At 41.8% G+C, this 27,732-nt stretch overlaps 2 protein-coding genes across 3 annotated transcripts in view; one reads left to right on the top strand and one right to left on the bottom strand.

Annotated features, from left to right (window-relative positions):
• The window catches only part of htr7c (5-hydroxytryptamine (serotonin) receptor 7c), a 33,139-nt gene extending 24,828 nt beyond the window's left edge, over positions 1–8,311 (bottom strand). The window contains exon 1 of the mRNA XM_053871713.1: positions 7,699–8,311. Coding sequence (XP_053727688.1) covers positions 7,699–8,135 — 437 coding nt within the window. The 5' untranslated portion in view covers positions 8,136–8,311. The remainder of the gene's footprint in view (positions 1–7,698) is intronic.
• Positions 8,312–15,319: 7,008 nt separating this feature from the next.
• piwil2 (piwi-like RNA-mediated gene silencing 2) lies at positions 15,320–26,689 on the top strand. 2 transcript variants are annotated; one of them, XM_053871371.1, is made up of 25 exons: positions 15,320–15,392; positions 16,348–16,699; positions 16,774–16,879; positions 17,020–17,110; positions 17,472–17,641; positions 17,849–18,068; positions 18,262–18,372; positions 18,589–18,706; positions 18,772–18,893; positions 19,038–19,118; positions 19,190–19,303; positions 20,374–20,562; positions 20,639–20,723; positions 21,145–21,237; positions 21,734–21,874; positions 21,964–22,077; positions 22,161–22,349; positions 22,883–22,984; positions 23,796–23,912; positions 23,989–24,077; positions 24,170–24,275; positions 24,353–24,606; positions 24,713–24,820; positions 25,110–25,262; positions 26,364–26,689. In XM_053871371.1, exons 2-25 carry the CDS (start codon positions 16,352–16,354, stop codon positions 26,374–26,376), a joined length of 3,234 nt encoding a protein of 1,077 aa, XP_053727346.1. In that variant the 5' UTR covers positions 15,320–15,392; positions 16,348–16,351; the 3' UTR covers positions 26,377–26,689. The 2 variants fall into 2 exon arrangements, with proteins under 2 accessions (XP_053727346.1, XP_053727347.1); XM_053871372.1 differs by having other exon boundaries at positions 25,110–25,298; positions 26,364–26,500.
• The last annotated feature ends 1,043 nt before the right edge of the window (positions 26,690–27,732 follow it).

The raw sequence follows: 27,732 nt of genomic DNA, 5'->3' as shown, positions 1-27,732 counted from the left end.
TTCCAACCGCAGAGCATGATTTATGCCACACTAAAGTCACTCGCAACTTTACCCTTTTCATCTCACCGTCCCCCGAGATTAGCGTGGAGGACAACAAACACGGATCTTTATCTGCCGTCTGGTTAATCATCCGTCACAGGCCTGTCAGAAGGTACTGGAATGAGGAAGAAAATTAAAATGCAGCTCGTGGTTGTAGGTTGAGCATGTAGGTTGTGAACCTAGGATGAGTAACAACTGTAATACGCTACTACTCGTCTGGAGTGGACTGATTTTTTTAAAGAAAAAAAATGAATGAGGTCAGCAGTTTAAGATAAACCTTCATTTTAAACAGTATAAAAGGTGTGACCAGGAGGTGGTCAGTGTATTGCTCTACAAGGTGGAGGTGTGAATTATTAAATGAGAGAGCAATCGAATAACATTATCTTTCGTCTGCATCGGCAGCAGAGAGCAGGATGCCACACTAACCACACAAAATATTCTAATTTGTGGACGGTTCAAAGTGTTTGTCTGTGACTCATCAGTAGGCCGGAAGAATGAGAAGGGCCGCTTTTTAATCCGTCTGCTATCAGAAAGTTCTCACTGTCTCAGTTCCCACCCTCAAATCCCCAGTAGAGGCTTATGAGTGTGATCACACCTACACTGAAGTGTCTTCGCTCTACTTCAGCGCTGACATTCCTCCACAGCCTTGACCGCCGTATCTGCCTCAGAGTTGCTTGTCAATAGATGATCAGCTCTGGCTTTGCTTTTTAAATGCAAACGGAAGCTGTCTGTCGCTACCAAAGTCTCCATTTCATTCGCACATCTTTTCTTAGACATCAGAGGAGGCAGAGAAAAAGACCCTCTCCACCCACTGAGTGAATGAATCATTCATATTTGACTTCTGCATTATTGAATATGTAACATGTTACTCTTGGTCGGGGTAAAAAAAAAAAGCCAATCGAGATAACTTTTTAAGGCAGTAGACACCACAAGCCGCCTCAGTGAAAAGTGCACACAGGGATATCTATGAAAGGCCGAAACGCCTTTTCTTTTAACATGCATGGTCGTGTGGGATTGCAGGGTTGATTGATTCTCCACTTACAGAGGCCAGAGGTGATGTATGGGTACTCACCCAGGTGCAGGGCCATAAATCTGCATTAGCACATACACTGAAAATCAATACGTGAATTCTGCAGTTATTAACAAATTATGGTTTGTCCTAGCATGAGGCGAGGCGTGCACTTACTTAAAATCTTCCATTCAGGTCCTCCGCTTGGTCAGTGGTTACACTTCCATGGAAGTACAAGGAAAAGCTGTCACATAGGGTCACTCAAGGGCACAACACTTTACTCTCATCTATAATGCATTATTAGCACCTTCATGAGACAACATAAAGCAAGTTAAAGGCTTTATAGAACATGTTATGATTGTTCATAATGATTTATGGTAACTAAAGGTTTATGAAGTGGACTATAGTCCTTCAAATTCTGCACATTATAATACTATAGAAACCTTGTTATAAGTTGTGATTCACACATTCATAACATCTTCTCTAAAGCTTTATAAAGACATTATATTGTGTTATGAATGTAATAGAAATGATAGGCCGTATTTATTTTTGTATATATATTGACTAAATGGTTATTTTATTACATATCATTTTGTTGGGATCTATAATGTTTTCCCTTATGCATATAAATAGTGTATCTTTTCATATGAAAACTATTGTTTTAGTGTATGTTTTAAAAGTGTAATTCTAAGATGAGATTCTTCTTCTTTTTTATTTTCATCCATCAGTCTGTGCATTTATCCAATGTGGAGTGCCAGGAGGAGACTTAACTCTATACCGACACCTCCCTCAACTCCATTGCGACACCTGGCCAACTGAGAGACCTGCAGGTCAAGGGTCAACACCATGGCCTCCCCCCAGTTAGACAAGCAAGTAGCGCCACAACATGGTGGCATCAAGGAGGCACCAGCCACACAACAGAGAGAACTCATTTCAGCCACTCGTATCTGCAGTCTCGTACTTTCACACAGCCACTTGGAGCCATCATCAAGAAACACAGAGTTTCCCTCCACTGCTACACGGACGACTGTCAGCTATATCTCCTTTTGAAAAAGGATGACTGCCTCTCCGTGAACCCTCTTCTGATTTGTCTGACAGATGTTAAGGCATAGATGGCCCTAAACTTCCTTTTAATTTTATGCAATTTATTGTTTTCAATGTTTGTTTTATCCTTATTTTACAGTTGTACAGCACTTAGTGATGATCCTGTATGTTTTTTAAGTGCTTTATAAATAAATATGGTATGGTATGGTATGGTATGATGTGGTAGGTAAGAGTAGAAAAGTTTGCTAAGTTGTTACTTTGTCACAATAGAGTCTGTCCATCTCAGGCCTCAGCGTTCCCTCCTGAACCTGGGTAAGGACCTCTCGAGTAAGATATGATTGTGTACGGAATACAATAGCTTGACCCCCACATATGACATTAAAAGTGCAATTGGATTCCCTCTTACAGATGTAAAAACCATAGCCCTCACAAGTATATACAAATGAATACTGTATGCATCCTCCCAGCAGAGAGCTGTCAAGGTCGGTCGTACCTCCTTTGACCCCAGAAACTTTCGATACCTTGCCAAAGAGGAAGCCTTCCGGTTCAAAACTGTAAACTGGCTCTACCGGCTCAAACATCAATGGTTGGAAGATGCCGTCATATTTGAATAAATATCAAGCAAACAATTTCAACACTACAAAACAAACAGTTTACATCCACGTCCATCAACAGTACCTATGGCGCCACCTTTAATCTGTGATCTCTGAGAGGATGTAAACAGAACATTTACCGATATTAAAGCATGCAGAGTGACAGCTTTTTGTAATGTTTAACCGGAAAGCACTCCCAGTTCCAAACTTCTATATTTATATGCATGCGCTGCTCATAAATACAAGCCGGGTCTGTTTACTTGAAGGTGACAGGAGGGTTCATAAAAAGTCCCCATGCTCATTTTCCCAGGAGCTTTGGTGGGTTGATCCCCGATAGGCTGGACTCCATCCGAACAGTCCTGCAGCCAGCGTTCATCAGAGCCCCAAAGGGATTAAAAATAAATTAGGGATCTTGGAGCTCTCTTTCTACAGAAAGAACTTCCGCAGCTTGTCTTGAGTCACCAGATATTCCTCATGAACTTTAAGAAAAAACAACAACATTAGCACACAGATAAACTCCATTTACAAAGGAAAAGGAAAAAATAATTTAAGTTTGTATATCAGCACCACTGCACTGATCAATAAAACCACTCAAAGGTTTTGCATGGAATGAAACATTACAATACAATATTTATGACTGATATTTATGATTTTTTTTGCAGTGTTATTACTTATATTTTGCATCACAAAACAACACAGATATTTCTCCAGAAAATCACAGTGCGTGTTGTGAAGCTGCAGATCCACCTGCAGACCTACAGCCAACATCAGCGAACCAGCAAGCCACGATGGTGGTTATGTGGCAATACTTCTCCGTCTAGGGAAATGACAATGGAATTGCGCAACACGTGCACTCACAGTGTTAGCCTCCCTAGAAAAACAAGTCTCTTTGCGTCAAATCACTGCGCCAAATAACGAACAGAAGCTAACCAAAGCTAACCTCAGGCGAGATCAACGCTAATGTTTATTGTTTTGGGTGAGCGGCCGTGTCCTGTTGTCGAAGACCTGAGCTTGTCAGGGTATAGGGCAACATTCCAGTATTAACAAGTTCACAGTTTACATTGTGTTGTTTGATCTGTTTATTGTTAATTGAAAAGGGAATAAAACGTATTCGTTTTATATTAAAAACTTGCAGTACCACTTGGGACACACATCATGAGCCGAACAAACCCTTCATTTTCAGTACTATAACTAATAACATTACATTCAACTGGAGAGACACTGAATTCTAAGGATTCTCTCTTTTAGATGCATGTTTTCCATGTATAATTTGATTTATCTTAAATTTTGTCAAGGTTCTTGAGTGCGAAATACGATGTGGGGCCAAATTGGGCCCTTTTCTTGTTTGTATTTGGCCCTTATGATGTCAGTATGGAAGCCTGACCATGTGGAAACTGCGCAGTGATTTGAGTTTTAGTCTGCATTTTTATGTATTAGTTGACCTTTAATTCATCTTCAAAACTAACTACACTGTTTTATTGTGTAATATTCTCGTCCCAGATTGGGACTACAACTTTTTTTCTCTCCACTCACAGTTCACAGTTGCTTGTGCAGTATTTAATAATTGATAGAAGATAGGTTGTGAAAGGTTCAACAGCCCACACACTGTTTTTTTATGGACTATCAAACCTAATTAGGAAATGGAACGATATAATCAGATCATCAATTTAACAGCGAGTCTTCATTAGAAAGTGGTCGATCCACTACTTCTAAACAAGTCAGAAACCAAAATAAAACACATTTTGACTCTAATTTAAAAGGGCATTTCTCCTAACAAATGCTTTGTGCAACAGTAAAATATACAACAATCCCTATATGGCAGCTCATTTATAGCAAGCTAATCTGGTGAACTCTTGTTTGGACTTGAGTCACACAGGTGCGGTCACAGCACAGATCCAGATAGTTCACACAACAGCAACTATTAGCAGTCTCAAGCCACATCTTTGGTATCAGCCCTTGTTTACATCCTGTTCGTAGCCACACAGAGGTCGTAGGTAGCACTGGAAACCCGGCACACTGTGATTCCTTTATCTGTCATTTCTGCTTACAACCTCTTTTTGTTTGTACTGACTGACCAAGCTGCTAGTTTTCCCCCTGATTCTGTGTTGAGAGATAAATGTGAACACAGGCAGGGCTGGAGGACAGTCCCTCTTCATCCTTCAACAAATGATGGCCAAGATAAGGCGAAACAAAAAGTCAAAAAATGAAAAAACAGGTGTTGTTATGCTGAGAGAAACATATCAACAAAGGAACAATGATTGAATGTTCTCGAACAGTCCCATGATACCTTAAGCTTCCTCAGACTAAAGGCTACAATATAAGAAAATTATGCGTGATCCATGACATCAGTTCAAAATGTATCATGAGTGACCTGCTAGAAACGCCTCCCTGATGCATGCCTCCCTTATTGGAATTCAATAACCATTTCTACCACTAGTAGGCAGCGTTTTGACCTGGGCTGCTAACAGTCTTAACACATTCTGTTTATTACTACAACGTTGAGAAAAAAAGGTCTGCACACCTCGAAGCTCCCAGGCAGACCACCTCCTTCTCACTCTCATCCTATCTCACACCCACAGTTTAGCCCCCAAATAAAACTGACAGAAACCAGTCTGTTGTGTTGTAAACACATAAATGCGCATAACTGATCCTTCTTCCTCTGTGCTACACGATCAGTCAGTGAGATTGACATTTCTCTACTAGCTATAGTCTCAGCCAACATGTGGAGCTCATAAAAATCTATCTCACTTGAAGAAAACCAACTCATTTCCAGTGGACAGTGAACCTTACTTGGGCAACACATGACCAGCTGAAAACTGATTTGGAAAAGAGTAATATGTTACAATAAATTAAAGCAAACGGTTGCCAACAAAGATTTATTGGAAGTAGCCGTCTCTGTTATCTTTTACAATACTGGAGAGGAACTTGATTTCCTTTTCAGAAATTGAAACTGACACCCTTGACATATACCGCAACCAAAAACCAGAAACTGTGTGTGAAGAAAAAACAACAACCCCTTTGGTGTTGAATAAAAGACGAAGCAGGTTGTAGAAGTGTGAACCAATGAAGCAGCTGCACTTCATTTTGCGCTTTATTTGATTAGCACAATAATGACACAAGATAATTTGGGATTGTTTGGAGTGGATTTTGGTTGTTGTTAGTTGTTCATGGCAACAGGTTGGTTAACAACAGAACTAATTGCCTTTATTCAACCCTTAATATATAATTTTATTATTTAGAATTTACACTCTAGAATGAAAAAGCACAGATGTTCCAGCGACACACATAAAAGGCAACACTATAATAACCGTTAACGTCATGGGATCTCAAGCGTGTATTATTGTTATTATAGTAGCATAGCAAACCAAACATGGACACAGACTTTGGCTCAACAAGTTGGATCTGCTGTGTGTTTCATAGGTTTTCAGCAGGCATCGCCGAGACAGACACCTCCACCATAGCTGTTGACTTCGGACAGATTTGTTTTTACTGTACCTGACTCCATTATACTGATTGATAACGTCAGTCTGACCGGTGGCCCGAACTAATGTTGGTTGTTTTAGCATTAGCTGTGGCTAGCTTGCTACTCAGCGTCCGTTGGCTGTTTTGTCATTAGCCACCAGCCGCGGCTAGCAGCCTTCAGCTAGCTGACATGACTCAAATGTGTTTTCTTCCATTAAGAAGTCCACCAGCAACTAACTATATACAATTATGTATTTATTTACTTGATTTGTGGCTGTGTTTTTCACGTACATGTAATCTTCCTGATATTAAGTTTGCAATTTTAGTATTGTGAGTAGTATTGTGACAATAATCTCAACCAGTGAATGGACGCTACTCCACAGTTGTTGTTGTGAAAAGACCATTTCTGGAGAGAGAGTCAGACCAGGAAGTGACGTCATTGTTTTGAAAACGTCACGCATCAGCTGTAAAAACAAAGATGCAGACCCAGCGTTTTCAAATGTATTCACTCGGGATTTGAAAAGCATCAGACACAGTGTAGCGGAAACGCCCAAAGACACTTGCGTTGTCACTCTCGATGTGGACAAGGCTTTAGTGTGGAAGATGTATTTACTGACTGCTGCAACAACATAGAAGCTGAACAACATTTCTTCACATGTGGATCACATTCAGTTTTCTTACAATATGATTCTGAACGAGTTTTCCCATTGGTGAAACTTCTATTTTGAACGCACACACAAACCCACACAGATATCAATTGTATGCACCTTAGACTGAAAGACAGCTTGGTAGACACCTTGTTCCAAGGTTGGCAGCGTGTGAACCGGTTTAACTGTGCTCATTTCAATTCATGGCAATTCTTGTGAGGCCCAATAGTGAGCTCCAATTTGAATGTTTACAAAGTCTAACTCTCGTAAATATAGTTGTTAAACCCACACAGCAATTGCCAGTTTGAAGGCGGAAACTGCGTGACTAATGTGTTGTACCTGAAAAGGGTATAAGCGGAAGTAACTGCCAGTCATTTTATTTACACATTTGTGCAAGCATTAATCTGTTGGCAAGCAATAAAACTTTCAATTGAACTTTTATAAAATATTGCCAGTGGATCAGGTGGGGCACCGGATGACCATCTGGATGCAGAGTCTACCGCGAACTGCCTCATCCTGCTTCGTGCAGGACAAAATAATAATAATAATAAAAACGAAATGTGTTGCCATCCGACATTGTTTAACAGTAGCTGAAGAAGCGCGAACTAACAAACCCATCACCAATTACGAGCTTGAAATCTGTCAAGTGAAATCACATTATGGGTGGAATTGAGCGGCTTGTCAGAGGTCTGCACTCTCTGAGTGCTTTTCAGGTTTGGTTTTGTCTTTTCTAAACAAGACACAGTGTATTCTCCACGAGTGAATGGCGCCTATTGGTGAGACTGCCTTGCTCAAAACCTTCTCTGCCTCAACATGGCAACATGACTCTCCGTAAAACTCCGGACCGGAGCGCATTTGCGTAATAGCGGCGATTCCCCGACGCTCCAGCTGATGATCAACTCACCTGTCCACGCTGATCACGCACAGCGTCATGATGGAGGCGGTGCAGCACATCACGTCCATGCCGATGAAAATGTTGCAGAAGACTTCTCCAAAAAGCCACTTTCCCCCCGTGAGGTCGGTCACGATGACGAAGGGCATCACCACGATGGCCACCGACAGATCCGCCACGGCGAGAGACACCAGCAGATAGTTGGAGGGTTGTCTCAGCTTCTTCACCACGCACACGGCGATCACCACCAGCGTGTTCCCCATCACGGTGACCGCCGTGATGATCGCGAGCATCACCCCGATCACGATCTTCTCCGGTCGCCCGAAAACCCGCTGCTCCGCGCACGACTCGTCCCACGCGGTCGTGGGACTGATGGTGACCACCAGCTTGAGAGTTTCATTGATAACTTCCTTGTTCGAAGTGGTATCAAACACTGAAGTATTGTACATCACGACGAAGTTGGCGCGCTACAATCGCAAGGGACACCTCGCCAGCCTTCTCCAATTACGCGCATATTTGGATACTTGTGTCCACTCCCGTCCTCTGGGTTCCGATCCAGACCGTCGCGGCTTTACTGCTACATTGTAAAACAAGTTCCGTCAGACGCTACACAACACTGAAACGATGAGCTCAGCCGCTCGAGTGCTGCTTTGGGAGCGCACGTCATGTGGACATCAGTGGTGAGCAAACCGCACCTCTTAGTGTGACGCATCTGTGTGGATGCGCAAACTGTCTGATTGTTGAACACACACCAGGGACGTCGAGTGTGTGGAGGGAGCGAATCCAAAAATAGCCCGCCACACAGTGGACGCAAATTCTCATTTATACCTCGGTTTATCGAACCCTCGAAATGGACTTGGGCTGACTTGGAGTGGACTTTCGGTTGCTTTCATTCAACGGCGTCTATGTTTGCGGTTGTGCTTTCTTCAGGGATATTTTCGGTCACTGACATGTTTGCTTTTTTTTCATCCATATCAGACTGCGATCGTGGTGATGAGACGTTATTTACTTTTATGATCACATAGATTATCCAGCTTTAAAAACATTCTCATCAGTCAGCAGAGCGACGTCAATTCTGCCTCAGGAGACTTGAACTTTTCCTTGGATTCTGACCGATCCACAGCGGGAATTAACATTCATATATGAGCAGGGAAAAGCAGAGCGCAGAGCCAGAACCATCTATCTCCAGAGAGTCAAGTGGCATTCATATATATATATATATATATATATATATATATATATATATATATATATATATATATATATATATATATATATATATATATATATATATATATATATATATATATATATAGTACATTCTTGTTTTTGCCAAGGCAGATATTTGTGTCTCACATTTCTCTGACAAGTTTTAAGACAGCCCTAATGTGCCCATCCTGCTGCTCATAGAAGTGAGAATGTTTCTAATGTTGAAATTTGAAATGGTCTCATATTAGTACAAAGAGATGAAGTTACACTAACAATATAATATCTGACCTTAAATATTTCAATTACACATTGGTGCCTTGCTTTGTTTTAAATAGCATAATTTCTGTTTTTCAGGATATTAACAAAGACACAAATGACCAGCAGAAGTATTTCTCATCTCTATTTCTATATGTCTATTATCGTCTCGATCAGTTTTACTATTATACCCCATAACAACAGAGGGTGGTAGATATAACCTCAGAATGACTGCAACTGGAGGTGTTATCAACAAGCTAATCGATAAGTGCAAACAAATCATCATCAGTCCAGTTCAGTGGGTGCTTGTCTACCCGAGTCCTTGGCTCCTACGAGGGTTTGAGCGTTGTCACCTGCTGTCTGTGATGTCACTTGAGGAAGCAGCTGTGGGACATTTTCAAGAAGTTGTAGCATCAAGAGCATCATTTTAAGAATGAAATTTTCCCACATTTTTCAAAATGAATAAACATGTTCAATAATTTGTGCTTATTGTTTTTTTTCATTTTTTAATTTCACAGTTTTCGGCCAACCAGCTGTGACGTTGATTTGAAAAAATCTATGTTACATAAAATTAATTACTGCCTCTCTGCTTAACTTTCAGCTTGATTTCGGCTGTCACATGCCGAGTCTGTTCCCTTGACCCTTCCTTCACCGCCACCATGGGGACTTTACATCTTTCCTTGTGGCTTGATAATCAATATGAGGTCAGAGCTGGCATTTCCATGGAAAGCACTGGTGCATCAAATAAAGCCTGAAACAGTTACATTTGTGACGAGGTTGGATGTAGGAAAACAACAACAAAATGTCTTTGGTGTAAAAACCAAGGAGAGGTTAATGGATGACTTCCAGATCAGGCATATTTTTAATGGTTCTTTTACTTGGGATAAACTGCAGAAAATGAAGGAACAAATTAATATTTCATCCCAGTCAGGACTGAAAACAGTGTTCGACAGTCCATTCAGGTGCATACAAGGATTAGCACTGATCCATGGTCCAGTCAATGGATGAACACAATACATGAAAACATTTCTGTAACCTATTCTTTCTCAAGGGATTCACCTCAGTAAAGTGCCCCATCTTTGTTGTTAGTTTTTATCTCATTAACATTGACTATTCATGTCATTAGCTTTCAGCTAAAATTGTTCAACTTCGCCCTTGTGATCGAACTCTGTTGTGTCAAGATGACTGACGGACAAATGGCATTTACGGACAAAAGGGCGGATACACAACAATCCAATATGTGCATACAAATAGAGTGTGCTCCTCAGTTGAAGACTCAGATATTTCACTCCCAGTCACTACTCAAGCCGAGTGCGGATAGCACCCCCCCCACCGCCAAAAAAAATATCTAAATCATCTCCCTTTAAGATTCCCATCCCTCCCCTTTTACAGTAAATATTGGAACTATAATGTAGCCATCGTCATCGCCAGTCGTCCATCTGAAAATAAAGGAATTAACACAACTTGTTTTCTTATATTATTTCAATGCCCCTTACCTTCACGGTTAACCATAGAAACAATTATTAGGGCCTCTCAACTCGACATGGCAACACGTGAGGCTCAATAACACTATCGCCATGCTAAAAACACTAGCCACGATCTTCACTGTGGAAGGTACGTGCACAGAGATTTTGGGGGACTGAAGCTCAAGATACAAGAAAGGGCACTCACCATAAAAAAAGAAGTTACCGGTATTGTTGTTGTCACTCAAATATAATGAAGCTATTTAGATAAAAATGTGTTCTCCATGTGAAAACTTCATGCCTCATTTACTTGTCAGTGCCTTGGTGGTATGATATGGTAAGTATGAAGAAAAAAATAGGTTCAAGAAGGGGCACTTTTCTCCTGCAGAGAAAGAGGGCAGGTGCTTCAGGACCCTAGGGGTCTACCTGTGCATGTCCCTTCATGTCAGGCTTGCAAGTGCCTTGTTGAGGTTGAAAAACTTGACCACAACTCGACCGCAACTCACAACTTGTGCTTGGTAACAAGTACAGGCTGTTATCATGTACCTTCAGAATGTGCTAAATGAAGGCTCAATTTCATTGTGCAATGCCCCGATAAATCTTATAGTGGGTGTTAAATATATTCATTTGGATTTTCTCCTCCCAGAACTGGTCCTGAACTGCACATACACTGTGATGAAAATGGGGCTCACATGCTGTTTTGCGCCTTGGAAAGACAAACCATTGCATTGAAAAATCTGTCTTTCTAAATGTGCGCAAATACGTTTGCATGTGTCCTACAAACCTAAATCTACTCCAACGTTTCAAAACATTTTGTTTCTATGGCAACAGCCAAACTTGAGAATTCTTTTCCGACTGATTTTTTTTTCTTGTTTTTACTCCCCAAATGTGTACCCAGCCATTACATTTGCTAATGGATTTGTTCGGGACCTTTTGTTAAAATGTCCTGACCTCCATTTTGTTTTTTTATGTGCTCAGCTGCTTGTTTTTTTTTGTCTGGCAAGTCCATTTTTAGGCTTTTTATTTATCTTAAAGGAAGTTTTTTTTTTCATCTGTCCTTGTGATCAGACAAAGTGATGAATGCTATTCACACTTCTTTGATTATTTATGGATTTAAGTCAGGAGATTCGTGTTTTTATATATGAAGAGCACCAATTTTAAGATCATAATTCAAGCTTTTAGTTAACCTTGATGAGTACTTAAAAATAGAGATGAATTCATTAAGATACATTTAAGCTTCTGTGTTCAGTGTCCCTTAAAAATGACCATACATGAGCATGAATAATACATGGCGTGGATATGTATTGATCTGTTTCATTGAACCAAACACAGAAACGTGCTTCTTTGACCGTCTCCTGGTGCTTATCTGCCCTCCAGCCGGAGGAAGTGTTTGGCCCTCGCCTGACACATCTTAAAAAAGCTGCCTGACTTCAGTCTCTAATAACATGATGCGCATTATTGATGAATGCTTCAGGAGCGGGTACAATAAGACCAGCTGCCATGTCTGATCCATGATTGAATGAGACTCAAAGAATTGTATGTGGGATTTTCTTTTTTTGTTCGGGTGACATTTAAGCATCAGAGAGTGACCGTTGTGTGGAGGTAATTGCAGGGTATTTGGAAAACCTCTGGAATACACAGGTTAACTCAATATGGCTTGTTTAATCCGGTAACGAAATTAGAAATTTCAGCGCCCGCGAGCAAGACTGCATCATCAAAAGGGCAAGATGTGGCCCAGTCAGAGTATGTAGGAAAGATGAACTGCGTTTATACACAAGCGCAGACATCATATACAACACAGTCAAAATCCAGATTGTTGTGTTCAAGTGTTATGATCGCATTTTGGAATGTTGTGTTGTTTTAAATCACAACATTTCAGGCTACTACCTGCTTTTCTGGATCAGCTATTTCAAACTAAATATGAATAATCTGTATGGAAACTGAGGCATCCCTTGCCTCTTGGATATTTAAGAATAGTAGGATGAATCATCATATTACAGTTACAATACTAAATAGAACCCTAAGCAAAACTGTGCTTACGAATGTGATGTTTTTTTTTATCTACATAATATCACTAGGACCCTTCAACTATTTCAGCTCTTTCATCTCTTTCTACCCAATGAACCAATGAACTTTGTTTTACCACTTGCTCCATGACTGGTTGCCTGATCTAAATCTGAGTCTTTTGAGGTTTCTGCCTCAAACAGCTAAAAGTGGAAGCATCAAACCATGTTGATGTTCTTAAAAAAAAGATTGTATTCTGTTTGTGAATTTTTATGTTTATTTTTGAGGCGCAAAAGTGTGCTTTAATACCCGTATTCATACTCTCCTGTGAATTCTGGTGTTTCCGTAATTGGTGCGAATGTAACTCTCATTAGAACCAGAAGACAGAAAGAGAGAAAGTGACATGCTTTACATAAGCTCTGAGCAGTTGCCTGGAGGATTTTCCCTTCTGTCAAACTCATATTGTTACCGTTGGACGGGCAAAATATTGCTAACGGCAGACGGCGTCTATCAGAAAGAGTCTATAATTTGATGGGACAATCATCAGTGACGGGTCTGTCAGGTAAATGGTCAGCAAATGCCCAGGGCAGTAGTCGCTCACCACTGACGGTTGAGGGGAAGAGATGACAGATTGTGGTTGAGGGTTGAGGGCTTGGAGAGGCAGCCCCTCCGTGGCCAGGAGGGACAAGCACATCACAGCTGTTGCCGGCTGGATGGCGATGCAAGCGGCCAAAGCCCTGGCAAGCTTCCCTAGGTGCCTTCGCTGTCCTCCTGCATCGCCTGTGTCGGATGTTCCATTCCGACTTGTCAACAGCCAAGTCACCCGAGACGAGCTCCACATATTCAGAGACACAAAAAAACAAGATGCTTTTTTTGGCATTCACTAATTGAACGTATTAAATATGCAGTCCTTCATCCAGTCGACTGAATGGAATTGTGGAAGATTCCGTTGGAAATATTAATTTTTTTTTTTTTTTTTTTAATGGCTCTCGACCAGAATAAGGTGGTTTGCTCTCTCTAGGTCGGTGGAGAGTTCTTGCCCCAAGTGGTGGAGTTTAAGTATCTCGGGGTCTTGTTCTCAAGTGAGGGAAAAGGGGAGCGTGAGATTGATAGACGGGTTGGTGCAGCGGCAGCAGTGATGCGGTCGCTGTATCGGACCGTCGTGGTGAAGAGGGAGCTGAGTCACAAGACAAAGCTCTCGATTTACCGATCGATCTACGTTCCCACCCTCACCTATGGTCACGAGCTTTGGGTAATGACCGAAAGGATGAGTTTGCGGATACAAGCGGCTGAGATGAGTTTCCTCCGCAGGGTGGCTGGGCGCACCCTTAGAGATAGGGTGAGGAGTTCGGTCATCCGGGAGGAGCTCGGGGTGGAGCCGCTGCTCCTTCACATCGAGAGGAACCAGCTGAGGTGGCTCGGGCATCTGATCCGGATGCCCCCTGGACGCCTCCCTGGGGAGGTGTTCCGGGCATGTCCTACCGGGAGGAGACCCCTGGGAAGACCCAGGACTCGCTGGACATATTATGTCTCCGGTCTGGCCTGGGAACGCCTCGGGATCCCCCGGGAAGAGCTGGAGGAGGTTTGTGCGGACCGGGAAGTTTGGGCTTCCTTGCTCCGAATGCTGCCTCCGCGACCCGACCCCGGATAAGAGACAAAAGAAGAAGAAGATTTTTTTTAAATGCACGAGAAACAACTCCATGATCTCTGGACATGTAACGGTCTACAGTAAACATGCTCCATTATCCCACCTTAATAAATGAGTGATTACTCACCCTATCTGTCAGTGTTGTCACAAGCTGCAAGTACGTGGGATGTTTTGATCCTAAGTGTGGGAGATTGTGTTGGGATGATATCCGATTAGTAAGCATTAGTCCTCCTCTTCTTTCATTTGTAAAAAGCTATCATGTCCTTAAAGTGCAGGCAGACAAAGAACAGTCGTTGCATTTGGATCAATGATCTTTCTGGTCACTTCTGCAGTGTTAGAAATGTTAATGATAGTTCCTTCTTTTGTGTGTTTTTAGGTAAGAAGGCGAGATATGCAGGACTATTGTTTGGAAACAATAAACTATCAATTTTAAATTGTATATAACTGGTGGAGGCAAACTATAAACTGAAATGCCTCGAAGATTAGTTGTGCTGCCGTTATGTGGTACTTTGCGTTCCTGTCAGTTGTGTGGATCAAGGGCTCTGCTAAATGACGACTAATTCAGACTCACTGACTCACAATACAAACGCCTGAAGGCAAGTAAATGCAATGACTTCATTCAACCAGCAGATGGCAACAAATCATGCGTTTCACTATGTCTTTCACACAGTGACGGCTATATATATATATATATATATATATATATATATATATATATATATATATATATATATATATTTTTTTTTTTTTTTTTTTTTTTTTTTTTTTTGGGGGGGGGGGGGGGGTTTACATTACGCGTAATTGATCAGATGATAAATTCGTCAGCCAAACCACTGTCATGTTTGTGTGCTTTTTTTCTTTAATGTTACTCTACAGAGGAACAACTGACCATTTTTCAAATCTAATTAAAAACAATTTACCATCCGGGACCACTTCAGACACGTCTTTAGGATAGTCACCAACTTTACCTAGGTTAATTGACAGGCGCCACAAACCAATGGCAGCGCCTGTTGAACACTTGATTGACCAATGGGAGTTCGGGGGCGGTTGTGCACGTTACTGTTTGAATTGGGCTGGAGACGTTGACACGTGTTGGTTTATTAGACAAAACTGAGAGACGGGGTAAGGTATGTGGTTTTATGAGTCAATATATGAATTCGTTTGATTTGGTGAAGATAATACTTCTCTCTTTTTCATGCATTTACTTCACTGGACACGTGTTTTGGCTCTATAACGAACTCGTCTGTTTCCCCTCGACACGTAAAATGTATGGTTTAATTAGCGTCAATTAAACTTAGTCAGTTCACCTGTCTGTTTTATGAGGTATAAACCGTGAGGTGTAAATACGCCTCTCTCAACTAGTGTTTCATTTAACGTCTTTCTGATAGCATTTTAAAGCTAATGTAATGGAAACGAAAACATCGAATGAAATCTTCAGACTGTGTGGTCCATATTACTAATGATGGGGTTTGAGTTGTTATTGTGACGAAAATAAGCGCCAAAAGGATACTTTTGTATATTGAAATTTAAATGCCAGTTGCACTTCCGGTGGTATGCATCGACGCGGGATGTTCAAATGTTGCTCGTTGCTACATGCCGCGATGGTACGTTGGCGCTTACGAGTTTAATTCGTTCGTCGCTGCAGCCATGTTACTTATATTGCTAGCAATTTAAATCGTATGAAAACCCCCCGGACCCCGCCTGTCTCGCATGTAGAACCACGGCAGTGGCAGAGGACATAACTGACCAACCGACGTCATTTCCTGCTTGACCGCTCGATGACCGCACCAGCGATTGACATCACACTTTCTACATCCTTTTATATGATAATTCTTTTCAACACAAATATGGTTTTCACGAAACCCATCATCTTATTGCTTTGTGTCAACATCGAGATATGAAATTTTGACCTTATCATTCAATGCTAGCGCCCGACTACGCATTCCAAGATGGCTTCCCCAACGTAAACTGCAAGTGAAAGTTTTGAACTAATCAGAGAAACAAACACATTGTTACGGAGCCCTAGAAGTGACATGCGCGTGTTTATTTTTTTGGATCTCAAGATCATTTTTATCTCCACAGCAGTATGGCAAATTTTAATTGGCCGGGGCGTGGCAGAGGAGGGCTGCTCCCCACAGAGGAACCAGAGCCAAGTCCTGGACGTGGCAGGGGTTTGCTGGGTTCTGCTTTCATCCCACCGCCACGTGGTGTTGGTGACGCGAGATTTGGACGGGCCAGAGGCCTGTTCATGCAAACGGAAGACGGCAGCGTGGGCAGAGCCCGTGGACTCTTTCTCCCTCCTCCACAGCCGGTGATGGGTGTCGGAAGGGGCGCAGCGCTGGTCTCTCAAGGTCTGCCACAGAGTCCAGCACAAGAAGGTGAACCGGGACGTGAACTTGTGACAAAACGAAAAAACAATTTAGCGCCACGGCAGGTAGTATACAGACATGAGTGATGCTCCCATATTTCATTCTAAGAACTGACGTGTGTGGTTTCCACCACCTCCAGGTGGATGTGCCCGTACCTGGTCATGAACCTTCACTGGTCTCAATGTTTCGAGGAATGGGAATTGAGTCAACAATGCCATCAAGGGGAAGAGGACTCTTACCTGACAGTTAGTGCTGCTGTTGAATAGTTTGCTCACTGACCATGTCTGTGTATCTACATCTGATCAAAAAGGGGCATTTTAAATTTAAATGTATTGCTGAAGAACTGATATAGACTCTCAGATCTGAGTTTATTTTCTTACTTCAGGAAGCGCAGCTGCCGAAGAGCCCAGTGGAGTGAAAATGGAAGCAGCTGGACCGAGCGGCCCACCAGGAGAAGAGGAAGGAGCTCAAAGCAGGTGAAATGCTTTGGTTCCTCTCACAAACTTTGTCTACTTTGGTTATCCATAATTTGATGCATTAGTATCTGTTCTTCAGGAATACAGCGTGACTGTACCTTAGGTGACACATTCAAAACGTTTTCCATTATCACTATCACAAATTTAGCATGATTTATTGATTTTGTCTTTGATTGGAATCTTCTGAGAAGTGTGTTAAGCAAGATGTGATTTGTTTCAATTTGTGATGTGTATAAGTAAAATTTAAAGTCTGGATCACAATAAAGATTTGTTTTTTCTTCCTATGTTGACCGCGTCGGCCTATCACTGCTGCATCATTATTTAGCTGTGTTTAAGTGTCATTTATTGTTTGTTGTTTCAGCGTCCTCGGCCATCCTCCCCACCGCATGATGGCAGGTCTTGGAAGAGCTGCATTACCTCCACTCACAACAGTAGTCGGGCGTGCACTTCTTTCCGCCCGATTTCGCAGCGAGCCTCCCACTCCAGATCCAGCGCTGCCGACACCTATCAACACTGGGACTTTAAACTCAGGTGTGACCTCCTGTAATCTGAAACAAGCCAGTAACGTGCTAGGATATTAAGTCAGAATTTGTTTGGCACTCAAAAAAGGTGTTTGTCAATTAATTCAACTTATACCTGTTCCCACACAGTTGACATACACATTCCTCTATCTGCAGTTTCTTGGTTGCAATTATGTTCAAAGAACGACTATCTTATGAAACCTTAACTGTCTTTTAGATAAAGTTTCTCCTGTTTCTGGGCTTCCACTGAAGCCCAAGGTGTGTCCTGCTCCTGCTCCTGCGCCTGCTCATCCTCATCCTCATCCTCATCCTCATCCTCATCCTCATCCTCATCCTCCTGCTCCTGCTCCTGCTCCTGCTCCTGCTCCTGCTCCGGCTCATCCTCATCCTCCTGCACCTGCTCCTGCGCCTGCTGCTCCTGAAAAGATGACAAGCAGGTAACTTTTGAAGAGGATTTCCAGTCTAATATTATGCCATGATACCTAATGTTTATTTGGGATCGGATGGCAATTATTATTTGGGAATTATTTATTTGTCTCTCAGGAAACTTCATACTGAGACCGTGGAACACTGATATTGAGAAAAACATTTGAACATTGTTAGTTGGTGACATCTGTTTGTATTTGCCAGGGAGGTGCAGAGTAAAAGTGCATTTCAAGGAGATTCTATAGTCATCGCATCAAACCACATCCCCGTCATCTGCAAAAATGAGGCTGTTTATCAGTATCATGTCACATTTCTGTGAGTATTGTCTGCATTTGTTTATTGAGCTTTCATATATTTATTTAGAAAATGTTTAGATTATCCAGAAATATTTTACTCTGTTTTGTTGGTAAATAATCCGACTTGTAAAATATTATGAATCAATGAGATCATGTAGTACCAGAATCGTTTTCTTAGTTGAGGATACAAAATAAAACTGTGATCTAACTGACATGAGTTAACTATTCCCTGTAGCCCGAATGTTGAGTCCATGTCGATGCGCTTTGGCATGATGAAGGACCACAGGGACACCACCGGAGAAGTTGTGGCTTTCGATGGGTCTATCCTCTACCTGCCTGTGAAGCTGAATGATGTACGTGTTTTGAAAAATCCCATTCTTTAATTCATAAATTCTTTTAAGCGGTTAGTCTGTTTTAGGTGGTTTTAAAGAGTATCCGAAGAACCGACAACCAGGAAATAGAAATCACAGTCCAGTTGACGAAGATTTTGTCCCCCAACTCTGACCTCTGCATCCCATTTTACAATGTGGTGTTAAGAAGGTTTGACACTCCTTGACATCTTAGCATTAAGGGGGGGTTACATGCTCATTGTTATAATATGTTGTCTTCATCTCTTACTTTAAATAAATTTTTTTCTTGGCCTAGTTATAACAATCGTTCAAAATCATTTCCTCTTTTCTCAAGGGTGATGAAAACAATTGGACTTAAACTAGTGGGGCATAACCACTATGATCCTCAAGGTGCAGTGATCATTGAAAAACAGGGGTTTGTACCACATTTGGTGACTGGACTCGAGTTCCAGCTGAGTTGTTCTCTAAGTGTTGTGTTTCTTTTAGTATGCAAGTGTGGCCTGGCTACTCCACTGCCATTAAACCCACTGAAGGAGGCCTTTATTTGTGCGTGGATGTGACTCACAAAGTGCTGCGGAACGAGTCTGTGATGGACGTCATGTAAGTTTAACACATTTTGTATCCAAGTCATGGACCACAGGTGGGCAAACAGCGGCCCTATATATGTGGCTTTCGTGAGCAAAAGAACGAAATATATTGTGTGTTGATCATCATTTATGACCTTTAAGTTCAAGTTTATACAACGTTGGGTTCCGCAATGTATGAAATGAAATAACAGCCTTCTCAGTGTCCAAGATCTGTACAGATTTCTTTAATATATATTTGAGTTATGAATAATTAATTTTTTTGTCTATTTTTGTATTATATTCAAAATACATGTCAAGAATCTTCTCATAAAGTAAACTGACACTGTTCTATCTTGATATTGAAGTCACATTACACAGTTGAAAACGCTGTGCAACAAAGACAATTTTATCCATGTCTTTTATTCTTTCTCAAACTGATTGATGATCCTCATTAATCCGTCTATCATGAGACGTCAATTTTGTCTTCTTGAGCCAACTGTGCACTAGCCTGTGTTCTTGAGACTGAAATGAACAAGAAATGTTTCTTTCACTAACTACAGTATTAATTCTCTCTGTTTCTTCACTTGACCAGTGTGTTGTCTCTGAAACTGGTACCGCCAGTGTCCGTCTCTCTCGTTAATCTCCCTCCTGTGGTTGCGCATCTCCAATGCGTAAATGTGTCGCACGTCCATCCCTAATTTGCTCAATGTATGCGCACATTTCATGCGCAACTTTTACAGAAAGAAGTGTTTCACACTGAATGCAAGAGACTTGCGAGCCTTCTGTAATGTGTTTGTCCGTGTCTCTGTGCCCGTGCATTGATTTGAGACCGAGCTGAGATCGACAGACAGATATGAGGATGAATCCACGCAGAGAGAGGAGAGAAAAATGACGTGTTGACGATTAAATGGGAAATAAATGTGAAGGATTTAGAGCTGATTTAACAGAAGAACAAGCTAAAGAGCTGTTCGAAAGGAAACTGTCATCCACATTGCGCAATGTTTAATTTTACCCATAGTTTCCAAGATAATATCCTATCTCATCCATCTGCTTATCCATTAACCAACATGAGATGGAGTCCCTGACAGAGTGTGTTGTTTGCAGGAACCAGATTTACCAGAACAACAGACAAAGCTTCAAAGACGAATGTGTCAAGGAGTTTGTGGGCTGCATTGTCATCACACGCTACAACAATCGAACCTACCGTGTTGACGGTATTGAATGGGCCAAATCCCCCAAAGACACATTTCAGCTCATGGATGGCTCCCAGATCTCTTTTGTGGAGTACTATAAGTAACACATACCCACCATGAACTCAATCCATCATTCATCTGACACAATAAATAATCTTTCTGTGGTTTTGTTGCAGGAAAAACTATGGAATTCAAATCAGAGAAATGGGCCAGCCTCTCTTGCTTCACAGGCCAAAGGAAAGATCTAGGCCTGGAGGGAAGGTAAGCTTGTACAGGTCTAATCTGAATGCAGCCTATATATATAAAACACACTGTCACAATAAAGTATGTGGCTATTGTATTAAAACTCTCACGGCCCAAAGGTGTGAAACAAAAACAATTGTAGCGGCCCTCTAGGAGGCGTTCACGGCCCAACCAAGGGCCCCGGTCCGATGGTTTAGAATCACTGGATTAGATGGCCTGTATTACTCCCACAATGGCGAAACTCAACAAGCCCTTGGTTCAGATGTTGCAGCTCATAGTAGTTACGGTAGATTAAAAACTAAATAGGTTTGCGTACTGCCATCTCAGGATCCATCAGATTCATGAGAGGAGTTACGAGCTCAGTGAGTCATGAATTCCTTCGACCACTGCCATCAGCTTCTGTTCCATTTCACCTTTTAATTTGCATGTTTGTTTTCAGCAAATCATTACCGGAGAGATTCTCCTGGTGCCAGAGCTCTCCTTCATGACAGGAATTCCAGAAAAAATGAGGAAGGATTTTCGTGCTATGAAGGTGATCACATTACATTTGCCTGTATAAAATGTGTTTTATATTTTTGAAATGATTTTTCTCATGTTATTAAAGAGGGGGTTTGTATGTCTCTGGTGTCCAAAGTAAAATGTCCTCAAGTGTCCCCACCAAGGATGGACAGTTTACTTTCCTTGGGTGCCACATTATATTGTGTTTTACTGTTGTGGGGTGCTGTCAAACTGACAGCGTAAATCGCATGCCTTCTGGTAAAACTGTGATGGAAGAGAACATGCCAAAAAATAGCTTATTTCTCTAAAGAAAGTTCCAGTGGTGTGATCATGGGAAATTATGGAGGCGGAAATGCCCATCATTATCACCACTTGACTGCAATTCACTAGTGTTTACTGGCCGATTTTCTCTTTGAGGTGATATAGTAGCTGGGTAAAAGTCTTATCGCAAGAAATAAAATATAGGTTTTCATCTACTTGCGAATGTTTTTTTTTAACACTGACTTCTTTTTTTTTTTTTTTTTTGTCAGGAGCTGACCCCACACATCAACGTGAGTGGCAATCAGCACAATGAATCAATACAGCAGCTGCTGAAGAACATTCAGAAGAGCCCCGAGAGCTTGTCGCAGCTAAATGGATGGGGGCTGGGTATTGGATCTCAGATAGCTGTGGTGAAACTTTTTTATTAATTTATTTCCCCCCAGACTAGTTAGTATGCTGCGAGAACATTAACTAATGTTTGATCATATTTTTGTGCAAGATCAACGCCAAATCATTGCCTCAGGAAAACATCTGTCTCAAGTCTTCCTCCTTCCCCATTGGTCCTGATGCCTCCTGGTCTAGAGAGGTGGTCAGGGAGCCGTCAATCAACACTGTAAGGAGTTTTTTTATCCACTGACAACCTCGCTGAAAGTGTCCAGCCTTGACAGCTTTCACCTGCTCTTGTTGACTCCTCAGATTCCATTGACTTGGTGGGCCATCTTCTTCCCACGCCGCTGTGGGAAACAGGCGGAAGAGCTCCTCTCCACTTTTAACAAGGTGGGCGGCTGCATGGGAATGCGTCTGGAGAGGCCCAGCTGTGTGGAGCTTGCGGACGACCGGACAGAAAACTACATCAAAAGCATCCACTCCAGGCTCATCAGTGAGGTAACTGATTTCCTAAATTCATCAGAAGGATGTCGCCTAGTGCTTTAGCAGTCAAAAGTAATTAAAATATACACACAAAATGTCAAAAAAGAAGGGCTTGAAGGAAATCAGAGGTAAAAATCTACTGTTCTTTTTGCTCATCCCAGAACAGCTGATGCATTGATTTTCCCCTGGACTGTTAATTCTCTCTGCACCTTAAACACCTCTCTTTTGTTGACATGAATTACCATTGACATTTACATCACTTAGTGTGCGGAGCATCAGAGTAAGTTGGTGTGTTCTCAGCGCTCTCTCAAATGGCATGTGTTTATGACATCAATATTTTTCTCTCAATATTTTCTATATTGTAACCCGGAAATTTCTTCTCTGGTCCTTGATCCAGCCTTTTTTTTATGTCTCTATTACCATATACAGTAAATATACTTCTATTGGCCACATTTCTACACAGACACAGGCTTCTGTGAAAGTGATGTTAAATAAGGATAGAATTCAGAATTCCCACAAATGTCACCTGGAACTTTGGTCCTCCTCAGCCCAACATGCAGCTGGTGGTGTGCATCATGATGGGGAACCGAGATGACCTCTACATCGCCATCAAGAAGCTGTGTTGTGTGAGGAATCCCATCCCCTCCCAGGTAGTTACACACCCGCCAGTTGTGTTCATGAGCCGTCTCACAAAACTCTTGACTTCTTGGCAGGCACTAGAAGAAACCATTTTTGGTAGCAGAATACATAAAGATTTTGGGTGCTCAGTATAAATAAGGGGAGAAAACATCTTCTGAACTTGACTCCAATGCTTGAGCTCGCCGTTATGTTTGCGCAGCTGGTTTCTGGGTACGGGGTCAAAGGTCTCTGTCAGTGAGGCTCTGTCAACAGGCCAGTCAGAGTGGCAAGGTATAGCTAAAGGAACCAGGCTGAACTGATAGAAACCAGAATACTCTGAAAGATGTTTTTAACTCTATTCTCTTACTGCATGCTTTTAAAAAAAGAAATTCAGTTCACAGCGTAACTTAAGGTTTTGTTTTTCATTTCACCAGTGTGAAACCTACTGAGCTACTGACTTTTTTTTTATTTTTTGGCCAGGCCCGAATTCTTAGTTGCTTCCAGTGTTTTGACCCCTGTTTACTGAATCCACTCACACTCCATGTTTACAATATTGATTTTTGACATAGTGGATGGAGTAGTGTCATCACAGTGGTTTCCATGAAAAGGGTGTTTCCGCCCGGTAATTTTGCTGAATGTCATTGAAATTCGCCGATTCTTAACCCTTTTGCAGCCGTAGCTTTGCCATCGCAGTTGCCATGTTTGTTTACCGGCGTAATCTTGTGGGTATCCTCATCTTGCGAGCCGCTACAGTCGCAGCATGGAAGCGCGCTGTGGAATGAATTGGGGGCGCTGTTATGGTGTGTTTCAAAATCCTAGCTAAAAGCCTCCATGTTTCCTTAGGTGATCAATGTGCGGACAATAAGCCAGCAGCAGAGGCTGAGAGGTATCGCCCAGAAGATTCTCCTGCAGATAAACTGCAAGTTAGGAGGCGAGTTGTGGACTGTCAACGTGCCTCTGGTATGCTACCTGCCATTGTCAGCAATATTTGGGGCCAATGTAAAATCCCTTCTAATCGGTGTAGTCTGATGAGTAGAAAAGCCTGATGGTTGTTGGAGTAGATGTCCATCACGACACCAGCAAGTCCCACAGATCTGTCATGGGCTTTGTAGCAAGTGTCAACAGGTTGGCTTTCGATGATCTACAACTTGAGTTCATCTTTTAAAACACAACATTTGGTCTTTAATGCATATGGAAAATGTTTGGGGGGTTTTTAGCTCCCAGACTCAGTGGTACTCCAGAGTCGCCTTCCAAGGGACCTCCGAGGAGCTGATCAACAGCTTCAGAATTTGTCTCCTGGCTGCACTGCAGAAGCACTACGAGGTAAATGTGGGATCCTCAGTGGTTTGTTCAACAGATGTGCAGCTGTTGTTGCAACCGCTACTCGTGCTTCTCGCTAGATGAATCACAACCTGCCGCAGAAGATAGTCATTTATCGGGACGGCGTGTCAGACGGCCAGCTGAAGGCGGTGGAGGAATTTGAGATCCCGCAGCTCATCAAGTGCTTCGACAAGTTTCCCAGCTACGAGCCTCAGATGGTGTTTGTTGTGGTGCAGAAGCGCATCAGCACCACCCTCTATTTAGGGCAGCACCATGACTTTGCCGCTCCACCTCCAGGGACCATCCTGGACCACACTCTGACCCGCAAAAACTGGCAAGAGTTTTTTTTTTTTTTTTCTAAACCCAGAGGATTAGATCAAAATAGTTTGATGTCAAGTGACGGAAACTGATGCAACTTATCGTTCATGTGTGGTTTTCAGGGTGGATTTCTTTCTGATGGCTCATCATATCCACCAGGGCTGTGGTCTTCCGACACACTACATAGTGCTGTACAACACCACCAACCTCACTCCTCTCCACCTGCAGAGGTATTGCTTCACACTAAAAAATGTACTGAGACATATGCACTCATTGAATTGGACTGAACTCAGTGTTGTTTTGAAGGGGCCTTATACTGTCTTGCATGAGTCTGGGAGAAACTTCTCTCCTTAGTGAAGTGGTCATTGTTAACTAAGAAAAGATGTTTACCATGTTTTGAGGAACTAACATGAAACTGCGCCTGATTGGAGGGTAGAAAAATTATATTCTGTTTTCTCTGTCATGATCCAAACATCCTCACAGCGGTGTTCTCTAAACTGAAATTGTGTCTTCATCAAGGCTGACATTCAAGATGTGCCATTTGTACTGGAACTGGCCTGGCACCATCCGAGTTCCAGCGCCCTGCAAATATGCCCACAAACTGGCCTTCCTGGCTGGAGAGTACCTCCACTCAGAGCCGGCCATCCAGCTGTCGGACAGACTCTTCTTCCTGTGAGCTGGCGGCAGTGGATCTTCCATCGACTTCCTGTTTGTTCCTGTTTGCACTTTTGCACTTTTGTTCAATTTTAGATTGTTTTATTTAATTTCTTTGAGTTTAACCATCATCCTCATTTCTATTGTAACCATATTGAAATCAAGGGTCATAAAAAGATACTTTGTTTTTCAATTAAATTCTGGGTGACACTGCGTCTTAGGATCATTAAAGTCCAGCCTGGGAATCAGTTTGGCAAGGTACCACAGTTAAAGGGAAAATTACTCATGAAAGACTCAACTTGGGGGAGAGATATGTGGCTGATTCAGTGCAGAAAATGGCGCTATTCTGAGGAAGGTTTCTGCCTGACAAGTGCATCAAGATGAAGATACTGATGGGCGGCTGAGGTTTTCATGTTCATATATCCAGACGCTTTGATGACTTAGAAATTACTGTTATTTGAAGTGACTTGTTGAGCAAATATTTGCTCAGTCATTAGACACACCGAGTGTGTTTGTGTCACATGTTAACTTTCGATTGGTGCCTGTGAACAACAATGAAACCTGCGGGCAGCTTCATACACACAGTCTGTCTCACCATAATTCATAGAAAGTGCTGTTGTTATGAACTTAAGTCTGGTCACATCTGACATATTCCAGGGATTAAAAACACCAACTTCATGGTCGACGTGGAGCAGGAGTTCAGTCATTATAAAATAGAACCAGGTCAGAGAAGTCCAAGTAGATGGGAGCCTTAAAATAGTGAGGCTCCACATCAAGTGGGTTTTTTTTTTTTTTTTGCACCAGTTCATTAACGGAAGTGAAAAACATTCCAGATGGAAGTTGTGATATGTGAGTTTATATGCAGATGTTTGGGCATGTATTTACAGTGCAACGTATTAACTGATATAAATACCAATGATACATGTCTCAAGCAAGATTCACCAAGAGTTGTTGAGTCAGGATTATTTTTAAGGATTATTTAAATCGAGAACATTGATTTTCACAGTGGGACCGTTGTTTACCAAATGGGGTCGTGAAGTAAATATCAATGTGACTAATGATTCGCTTTTATATTTAAACATCTGATGCTCATGGTTCCATGGTTTCATCTATTCTTAGAACCAACAGGTAAAACCCTAAAAATGACATGGCTGCTCACACTGAGGTTCAGCACATCTGACAAGAGGCGATTGGATCATGGAGAAGAACGTCGGCCGGACAGAGCTCATCAACAGACACAGGGATCATCGCCTGGAGGTGTACTAGGTGACTCAGACTATTACGACACTCGATTAAATCAAGTGCTTTCGGTCACTATAAGGTCACTTTGGATCCTTGTGCAACTCTTCATTTTATTTGATGCTTCACTTGCATAGAGAAGAAATGGCCTCTCGGGAGACGGTCATGTAAAGAGCGTTTAAAACTCTGAAGTACACGGGTCATGAGCGCAACATTGTTGGAGGCCGTCCACTTGTGGGCGTTTTTTTTAGGATTTAATTTTGAGACAATTTCTGGCCATTAAACTAAAGCCAAACATGCTGTTTTGTCTGTTCTTTAAACACACACTGTCCGTAGATATAAGATATGGGTCACCATGACCCATGACCCACTGACCCATTTCTTAATGTATTTAGAAGGATCATGAACATTGATAGAAGTGTTGTGAGTTGCATCATGCTTGTCTCAGTGTCATATTAACCAGATAAATACTGGACTATAATGTCGCAAAACCAGGTTTTTCATCATTGAGATTATGCCTTTGATGCTGTACATATAATTTTAATACAAGCATAGAAAAATCCTCATTTTATATAGAAGTTTAAGACAGTTTCCCACCCAATTTGATGCAATTTTTTGCTGTTTTTGGTTGTTACATAGGGTCTGTCATGTTCAGACTAAACCTTACGAGATGAAAACATTAAATGGAGTTACTAGTTTAACTAGTCCATACCAGACATGCAGAGGTGAAATTCACCACCAAATAACACTTAATATAGTCAAGCTATGGTATATTTTGTGGTATCAAATGTAAAGCATTTTAATCAAATAAAAACATTGATTTATTTTTTTTCTTGCGCATGAATTTCACTTCTAGCCAAGTGGTAAAAAATTAAGATGAAATCTGGGATCACAATAAAAATGATAATATTATGGGTATATAAGTCTGAGGTGCGTGTTTTACAATGTGACTGTCTCGAGAAATTGCTTGTCCGTGGTTTTAGAAATGTGAAGCTGAAATATGTTGAGTGAAAGAACATCCACTTTTCCGTTCAGCCACCAAGGGGCGCAACTACGGACGTGCCTGCAGTTGAAATAAAACCAGCGAAGAAGAGAAGTCAGCTAGCAAACAACAAGGAGGAGCGAAGTCGATCAGCTGTGGAGCTTCCGTCCACAAATATATCGACTTGCTCTTGTTTTTTTATTTTATTTGTAGCGACGTCTACCTATTTTATGTATGCCGTGGCCCTTTTTGTGAGCCGCGTAGCTG

Source organism: Synchiropus splendidus, chromosome 7 (assembly GCF_027744825.2).
Source record: "Synchiropus splendidus isolate RoL2022-P1 chromosome 7, RoL_Sspl_1.0, whole genome shotgun sequence".
Classification (NCBI taxonomy): domain Eukaryota; kingdom Metazoa; phylum Chordata; class Actinopteri; order Syngnathiformes; family Callionymidae; genus Synchiropus; species Synchiropus splendidus.
The sequence above is the reverse complement of the archived record's forward strand: the minus strand, read 5'-3'. Positions and strand labels throughout refer to the sequence as shown.

Coding starts and splice junctions, on each gene's coding strand:
- piwil2 (XM_053871371.1), top strand. CDS start 16,352: ATGGCAAATTTTAATTGGCCGGGGCGTGGCAGAGGAGGGCTGCTCCCC. Junction 18,373..18,588: donor CAGTATCATGTCACATTTCT/GTGAGTATTGTC, acceptor TATTCCCTGTAG/CCCGAATGTTGAGTCCATGT. Junction 22,985..23,795: donor GGAATCCCATCCCCTCCCAG/GTAGTTACACAC, acceptor ATGTTTCCTTAG/GTGATCAATGTGCGGACAAT.